At 37.1% G+C, this 9,040-nt stretch overlaps 1 protein-coding gene across 1 annotated transcript; it reads left to right on the forward strand.

Moving 5' to 3' along the window:
* Positions 1 to 370: 370 nt before the first annotated feature.
* On the forward strand, positions 371 to 8,367 carry ESM1 (endothelial cell specific molecule 1). The gene is made up of 3 exons (XM_003827357.6): positions 371 to 1,013; positions 4,084 to 4,233; positions 6,791 to 8,367. The coding sequence occupies exons 1-3, from the start codon at positions 416 to 418 to the stop codon at positions 6,892 to 6,894; spliced, it is 852 nt and encodes a 283-aa protein (XP_003827405.4). The 5' UTR covers positions 371 to 415; the 3' UTR covers positions 6,895 to 8,367.
* The last annotated feature ends 673 nt before the right edge of the window (positions 8,368 to 9,040 follow it).

Raw genomic sequence — 9,040 nt, forward strand, 5'->3', positions numbered from 1 at the left:
AATAGACTTAGATATATGTGACATGAATTGCTTTAGAAATAACATTTGAGGAGAGGGGTGAGAGGAAGGAAGAGAGGGTCTTAAAAAATAGCCCTATCAAAATATTTTCTTTCTTCTAAGTATTGAAAAGACACAATATAACCCTTTCTTCTTTCAAATGATCTCATAGCTATTTGTTGAGGGGAAATACCAAATGTTTATTATTTTTTTTGAAGAAGCTTCTTCGGTCCTGATGATTCATGTTGATATCATTTTCCTCCTGACTACAGAGGCTCTGAGACAAAGCTACACCTCAAGTGATATGCCAGGGTCAGAACAATTCCCGTCCTGAAGGAGGGTGTGCAACCTTCTTTATCCCTCCTTCACAGACGTCCTTGAGCCCTTGAGACGGATGTGAGTGAGTTTTTCAGTCCTCATGCAAAACAACCATCTAAACATAACAGATGACATCAGCTTGGGCTTTTCAATTCCTGGATGGCAGCAGCGTGTTAATCCAGCCTTCATCCTGGATTTCATAAACCAAAACAAGAGAGCCTGGCAGGAGGACAGCGCTGCTGCTGGGTTGAGGAAATTGATGACGGGAAAGCATGCGGGCAACCCAGTGTATAAAACTCATAAACGTGTAGGCAGAGGCTCAGCTACCAGTTTGGACGGCTGCTTCCCACCAGCAAAGACCACGACTGGGGAGCCGAGCCGGAGGCAGCTGGGAAACATGAAGAGCGTCTTGCTGCTGACCACGCTCCTCGTGCCTGCACACCTGGTGGCCGCCTGGAGCAATAATTATGCGGTGGACTGCCCTCAACACTGTGACAGCAGTGAGTGCAAAAGCAGCCCGCGCTGCAAGAGGACAGTGCTCGACGACTGTGGCTGCTGCCGAGTGTGCGCTGCAGGGCGGGGAGAAACTTGCTACCGCACAGTCTCAGGCATGGATGGCATGAAGTGTGGCCCGGGGCTGAGGTGTCAGCCTTCTAATGGGGAGGATCCTTTTGGTGAAGAGTTTGGTATCTGCAAAGGTAAAGAGTGACCCCTTACCTCTCCCCTCCCGGGGCATGCTGAGAGCTTTTAGCCAGCTTGGGAGGTGAGGTGGCTTTGCTCCTCAAGAGTAAGAGGGAAAAGGCAGGTGGATTCTTGACAAGGCACCACACAGGTATTGTCATGGGTAGAGACTGAAGGATAGCTCCAAGTAGCAACTGAAACCAGTGTGCAGGAAGGCACAGAAAGAAGTGTGGCATTTTACTCGTTGCCTTAGGAGATCGCAAAAAGAAAGCTGCAATGGAAGATTGTGTTGGCTCCTTTTCTGGAAAACTTTAGAAACTTGACAGGTAATCTGTTAAGGATGGTTTAGGTGCTCTCTCCTCTGCGAGGCAGCGATTACAAAGGTCTGCACTAGATAACCTCTTGGAATGGTTTCTAGCCCCCAGATTTAGTGATTCTTTGATCTTGAAAGGGTCCACAGGATGGAGGGCCACTCTCAAGATCAAATATTTCTGATAAACACAAATGCACTTTATGGAATAGAGTGAGCTTAAGTCATCTAACAAAATAACTCATTCTTCAAAGAGGGTCCCCTGAAGCATAAAACAAACCTCATCTGACTTTATAAAGGTTTTGGTCATCTGGAAAAATAGCAGATGGTGTTAAGACAAGGAAAAATAACAATAGAGAAAAATAAAAACTGGAAGTCTGTAAAGAATGAGGTTGACCACTTGTACACTTAAAGAAAAACTTCGTCGGTTGAAATTTTAGCTAAATAATGTAGTTAAGCATTTGTAGAATTTATTTTAAACATAGTAACTAGTTTAAAATATTTAACGTTTTAAAAATGTTTAGAATAAAAAGAATGATGATTTAAAAATACTCTACGTATAGATATCTCATGATCTTATTATGAAGAGCTATTATTAAGAAGCAACACATGCTATAACCCCATCCATCAGTTGTGTAATACCAGGAAGCTTTCAAAATTATAAAAAGGACTGAGAAATTTCTAAATAATTATTATGTTTTATGTATTTAATATATTTTTTATGAATAATATTTATCCAGTATTGTGCTAATCTCATTAATTCTCCTACTTCTTAGACATATAATGTATAAATTAATCATCTTTTAATTTGCAAGACATACAAAATTAAAAAAACAAATTCTTTAAGTATTAGGAGAGTTTTATTTTTTGCTTAGTTTATTTTTGTTTATATACAATAAGAAATAGAATATTGAGAAAATATTTTGTTTGGTGAACACATATGCATGTTTCTTTCAACTGAATAGGATCTGTATATTTTGTAAATTATGGGGCTTATTGACCAAGAAAACAGTACTTCACATAAGGAAATTAGGGAGGAAGTGGTTAACACAATCATACTTATGATATAGCATGTATATGCAGTGGATTGCTTTTTCTCTTGGCATAATATGCCTTTGTACATGTGATTGTAAATGTACATTACATATGGGCAAAGAAACAAGCTGTGTGGCATCTGGAGTCTTTAGCACTGTAGTATTCTACTGAATGATCAAGACACTAAAAAGATCTTTAAGATTGCTTCTTTTGGCTTTCTTCAGGTTGCTGATGAATCTAGTTTTAAGCATTTTTCTCTCTGCTGGAAATAGGAGACTTTGTGAGCCTTAGCAACTCGAGATGGAGATAATACATTTGGCAATCATCTCCCTTCTTCAGCTTTTTAAAAGAACATCCACATGAAAACTGTAAACTTCAGCTGCGTATCCAAATGTCTTCTAAATATTCAGATGTCTGTGAACATCTTGCCCAGATTAACAATCAGCAGCCAACACATATTTAATGAACACTTACTATCTGCCCAGCACTGTTCAGTACATCAGGGGATACACTAGAAGTATCTCTGGGAATTTGGCTAAAGTTTTAGTTTTCAATATCGCTGCAGGCACAGTCAAATCCTAATCCTGTGTGCTTTTCTGGAAGAGGCCTTTTCAGGATCCCTTTTTAAGATCTCTTCTTCCCAGCAAAGAGAACAGTGTTCAAAACCAGGTTCCTCTGTGATCTGAACCATATTGAAAAGAGCACTCATAGAACTCTTTAAAAAAAGATAGCTCATTGATGATCTACTTGGTCAGTCAGTGGAGTATTAGACTGCTAGAGACTCAGATGGCTCACAATTTGTTCTTTACCCACCTGTGATTGTACATTTACAAGGTATTTTCACAACAAGAGAATATTCTATATCTATTCTGCTGGTTTTTAAAGGTTGGTTAGTCTACTGAGATGCTGTTTATCCTAAAAACACCATTTTAAATAATTTTATGCATTTTAAATAAACGACTTTGTCCTCTTTATTTCAATGTAGGATGTTTTGGCATAAGTGTAAGCACTGGAGGTCTAAAAGCTTCTAGTTCTTGGTAGGTGTACAAACCCTCAGGGTGTATAAGCCCTGAGCTTTCTTGCTCATTTAGCATCTTGCATGTTAGCCTTGCAGAGGATTTTACTAGGGAGCCCTCTTAACTACTGAGGGAGTCAGGCAAGTTGTATGACATGCCGTTTCGACAAATAAGGAACTTGATAAGGGTTGGAGCAGATGGAAGATTGATTGCTTCATGGTGAGCTAGGATGATAGCTCTCTCCCTGGTTAGTTTGAAGCCCTTTCCTATACACTTAAAATAGTAAATTATCTGTGAATACAGTAGATTCAAAGATAGCATCACATTTTAAAAACTCTTTGAGGAGCTGATGCATATATGTCTGTTCAATTTCCCACCTTTGCTGAGCTGTTACAGGGGTCATCTGTGAGAATTTATTGGTATCTAAGCAGAACATCACCAGAATGAAGACTGGTCCAAGGAGACTGGCTGTGTGTAGCTGTCTTCAACTTAACTTTACGTCACAACACTAAGCCCGAGGCATCCATTATCTGTTCTTAATGTGTGATTTCATATTTATGACTCAAAGTTTCAACTTTCAAATCCTGGGTTTGGAGAATTGGATTTTACTTTACAGTCAAGAGTCATGAGGTTGGTTCAAATCGCAAGGCTATGCACCCAGGGCTGTTAGGATGGAGACGTATTTACAACAAGCAGCGTCCTCTCCAACCTTTCCTTTGTCCCCAGACTGTCCCTACGGCACCTTCGGGATGGATTGCAGAGAGACCTGCAACTGCCAGTCAGGCATCTGTGACAGGGGGACGGGAAAATGCCTGAAATTCCCCTTCTTCCAATATTCAGTAACCAAGTCTTCCAACAGATTTGTTTCTCTCACAGGTAAGCATTGATTCTGGTATAAGCATTGGAAGAATAGTCTCATTTCAGTGTGAATAACTTAGAAAATATCTGTGAGTAGAATAAGATGTGGATTGGAATGATTTTATTTCCTTTGCTTTACTCAGGGGAACGGTGGGTGGTAGCTGAGTTTGGTTGCTGTTGCTGTTTTCTAAAAAGAGCCCATCAATAATTTTGAGGTTTACATATAATTTCTCATAAAGTTTACCTGGTTTAAATATGATTTATAGGAGGATAAATATGATTGATTACCAAAAATCTGTAATAAAAAATAACCAACTGAGATACATAAACTTCTTTAAATTCTTCAGTGATCTGTTTTATATATTTACTAGACAAAACTATTTATCTCCCAACTTCACATAGAAAAAGTACTGTGAGGAATTTATTGGATAAGCTTTAAGAGTCAAGATAGAAAATATAGAACGTTTCTTTTTTTTAACCAAATGAAAGCATTTAAGTGGAATAATTCCAAGTGTGTGTTTTTATGGATTTTGGAGAGGATAAGAAATAGTATGTGATTGAAATTTTGGAAATGAATGAAACTGTAGTAATACGTGCTGCTTGTTAGTCCGTGTGTATTTCTTATACAGGTGTTAGAATGTGAGGAATACACAACCTATGAGATGGTGCTATGTACATATTTGTTTATTTTGTTGAATAGCTGGCCAGTACAGGAGAGTTCCATTAAACTGAAAGTAGCTCATTTAAAGCAACATGCATCACTAAAGCTTAGGCCTCCATTGCACAGAATGGCGATTGTAATTAATAATTCTTATATATTTCAAAATTGGTAAAATAATAAATTTTAAATGTTCCCATCACAAAAAATAAGTATATGAGGTGATGGATATGCTACCTAGTTTGAGTTCATCATTCCACAGTGGAGATATATATCAAAGTATCATATTGTACCCTAAATATATACAATTATTATTTGTCAATTAAAAACTGTATTTAAAATTATAAAAAATAAATAAATAATAAGCCCAACATATAGTCACAGAGATGGCTAGTATCAACAAATGATATACTTTTTCCCACCACAACTATAAAAAACAATTCAAGTCCATTTTATTTAGTTTTTGCTTTTGGTCTTTTGCATTTCAAGTTAATAAAATATAAACTATTTGGCAAAGGTGCTTGTTTTCTAATTTTACCTCCTTCTTACGTATGGGTCAACTAAACACATTAAAATGAAGCGGAAATATCGTGCTTTTAAGTGAATTATTAGTTTTAAGTATGGTGATGCCCATAACAATACGTACATTATAGGTTACACAAAAATATTTCCACATCAAAGTTAGGCATTGAAATTCTTATCAGAAATATTTGAAAAAAGCAGTCAGTTTCTCTCTTTTCTGACCTAGGGTATTTCCTTTCATTAGCTAAAGGTGCAACCAGCAGAAGATGATTTTTAGTGTGATCTTGGTAAACCTTAGTCAGGTTCAGGATGGAGAGCAGAAAACCCTAAGGACCTCTTGGGGAGGCTGCCTAGGGGTCTTTGTAGTCTACATGTGTCTTTGAGACTACATGAGACTTCCAGGTTCATGCACTGGAGTTTACAGGAGAAGGCTTGGGCTTCACTCCTGACACAGGCTTCACATCACCTCTGCACAAACCTGTTTGGGCCCAGCCTTTGAGAGCAGGCTAAATGGCTGCAAGCTTCACCAGCACTAGGACCCCCCAGAGCATGGTCTTCTCCAACTTTCCACCTGCTGGCTACAGCACTCTTGTCAAATGTGCTTCCTGTCCACAGTGTTCCACTTGGTGTTCTTTTTTTTGGCAGTGAGCTTCCCAAGTTGGGAATTCACAAGTAAGTTTTTGTGCACGAGGGTCTTGGGGGAGTAAGATCTGGAATGTTTCATGGACTTACACACATTCGTCTGCTGGGCCACGCTAATCTTCTTAAAGCATTCCATATCAGAATGTGCACTGCCAAAGCAAGCACACCTCACTACTCCTTGAAGTAGAAAATTTCATTTTAGCAAATTTCAAATATTACAAACTTTTCTCATATGTAGAGTGAGAAGTGTCTTTATGAACGTTCTACCCATTGGTCTGCCTTTTGCCTTCTGGATGCAGCAAAAGTTAATCTGTCTTTCATACCAGTTAGTGTAAGAATCTAACTTGAGACCTGTTTGTACAACATTTGCCTATTCCATAAGTATTTATTAAGTGCCTACTATGTGGCAAGCACTGTCCTAAGTGCTGGAGATATAGCAGTGAGCAAAATAAAGTCCCTACCTTTGTGAAACTGGAATTCTAGTGGTGGAGTGAAATAATACACAGGAAAAAAAGACAAATACATGTAGAAGATAATGTCAGGTGACGATAGGTATACAAAGATAAGTAATTCAAGGGGTGCTATTGTATATAGAGGTGCTCACTGATATAGAGCAGTGAATACAGTTAGCATGGAATCTTAAATTGATTAAAGATTTCATTGTAAATTCCATGTAAAACAAAAATAAAGCAAAACTGTGTTGTCTTTGAGCTATAGATGTTTGGACATGATTTGTATTCCGTCTACTTTCAGAGCATGACATGGCATCTGGAGATGGCAATATTGTGAGAGAAGAAGTTGTGAAAGAGAATGCTGCCGGGTCTCCCATAATGAGGAAATGGTTAAATCCACGCTGATCCCGGCTGCGATTTCTGAGAGAAGGCTCTATTTTCGTGATTGTTCAACACACAGCCAACATTTTAGGAACTTTCTAGATTATAGCATAAGGACATGTAATTTTTGAAGACCAAATGTGATGCATGGTGGATCCAGAAAACAAAAAGTAGGCTACTTACAATCCATAACATCCATATGACTGAACACTTGTATGTATTTGTTAAATATTTGAATGCATATAGATTTGTTAAATGTGTGTGTATAGTAACACTGAAGAACTAAAAATGCAATTTAGGTAATCTTACATGGAGACAGGTCAACCAAAGAGGGAGCTAGGCAAAGCTGAAGACCGCAGTGAGTCAAATTAGTTCTTTGACTTTGATGTACATTAATGTTGGGATACGGAATGAAGACTTAAGAGCAGGAGAAGATGGGGAGGGGGTGGGAGTGGGAAATAAAATATTTAGCCCTTCCTTGGTAGGTAGCTTCTCTAGAATTTAATTGTGCTTTTTTTTTTTTTTTTTTTTTTTGGCTTTGGGAAAAGTCAAAATAGAACAACCAGAAAACCCCTGAAGGAAGTAAGATGTTTGAAGCTTATGGAAATTTGAGTAACAAACAGCTTTGAACTGAGAGCAATTTCAAAAGGCTGCTGATGTAGTTCCCGGGTTACCTGTATCTGAAGGACGGTTCTGGGGCAGAGGAAACACATACACTTCCATAAATAGCTTTAACGTATGCCACCTCAGAGATAAGTCTAAGAAGTATTTTACCCACTGGTGGTTTGTGTGTGTATGAAGGTAAATATTTATATATTTTTATAAATAAATGTGTTAGTGCAAGTCATCCTCCCTACCCATATTTATCATCCTCTTGAGGAAAGAAATCTAGTATTATTTGTTGAAAATGGTTAGAATAAAGCTATGACTCTATAAGGTTTTCAAACATCTGAGGCATGATAAATTTATTATCCATAATTATAGTAATAATAACCTTAATAAGCATAAGAAAAACAGAGTTACTCTGGATTTCAAAAATGTCAAAAAATGAGCAACAGAGGGTCCTTATTTAAACATAAGTGCTGTGACTTAGGTGAATTTTCAATTTAAGGTAGAAAATAAGTTTTTAGGAGGTTTGTAAAAGAAGAATCAATTTTCAGCAGAAAACATGTCAACTTTAAAATATAGTTTATTTTCATATTTTTTTCTTTTAAACTTGGTTGATAAGTGGAATTAGGAGTATATTTGAAAGAATCTTAGCACAAACAGGACTGTTGTACTAGATGTTGTTAGGAAATAACTCAGAAGTATTTTATTTGAAGTGAAGAACTTATTTAAGAATTATTTCAGTATTTACCTGTATTTTATTCTTGAAGTTGGCCAACAGAGTTGTGAATGTGTGTGGGAAGGCCTTTGAATGTAAAGCTGCATAAGCTGTTAGGTTTTGTTTTAAAAGGACACGTTTATTATTGTTCAATAAAAAAGAACAAGATACAGCTTCTCTGTGTTGATTTGTGATTTTGTTAAATTGCTAAATGTTATTTTAACAATTCATTCAATAAATAAGAACTCTCATTCATATTAAAGGACAAGCTCTTCAACAGAATTTTCTGCTCTGGATAAGCCTCTTCTATCAAAACAGGGGGTCAGGATACTTGCTTCTCTGCCTCACATTTTTGGTCTACTCATTTTTTAGAGTTTCCTAAAAGTACGTCCCAATATATTAACTCATTCTGCAAAACAACAACAAAAGGTAAACACTTCTGTTGACATCATTAGTTAGATGCAGAGCTCAGGCTTGAAATAACCATTTCTATTTTGCTACCTGTATGGTTCTTGAGGTCCTAGACTTAGAGCATTTTTTCTTCTTTGTTTTGTGTTCTCTTCCTGGATTTTGACATTTTCAATGGTAGAAACTTTGCCATTAAACAGCTACTGAGTACTCCTTTGCATTCTTCCATGTTCTGTGGGGAAACCCCTTAAAATTAACTCTCAATCAGTTGTTAGCTGTTTTACTGAAGATTACAGCTCTAAAAATGTCGAACAATTTTTACTTTTATCAGTTTAAGTTTCTCATTCATAATTAATACTAGCATTTTATTTTCATTTATTTTCTAATATTTTTGAAGGGGGTTGCTTTTAGAAAACATAGCCAAAGACAAACCTTTCA

This window comes from Pan paniscus, chromosome 4, assembly GCF_029289425.2.
Source record: "Pan paniscus chromosome 4, NHGRI_mPanPan1-v2.0_pri, whole genome shotgun sequence".
NCBI lineage: Eukaryota > Metazoa > Chordata > Mammalia > Primates > Hominidae > Pan > Pan paniscus.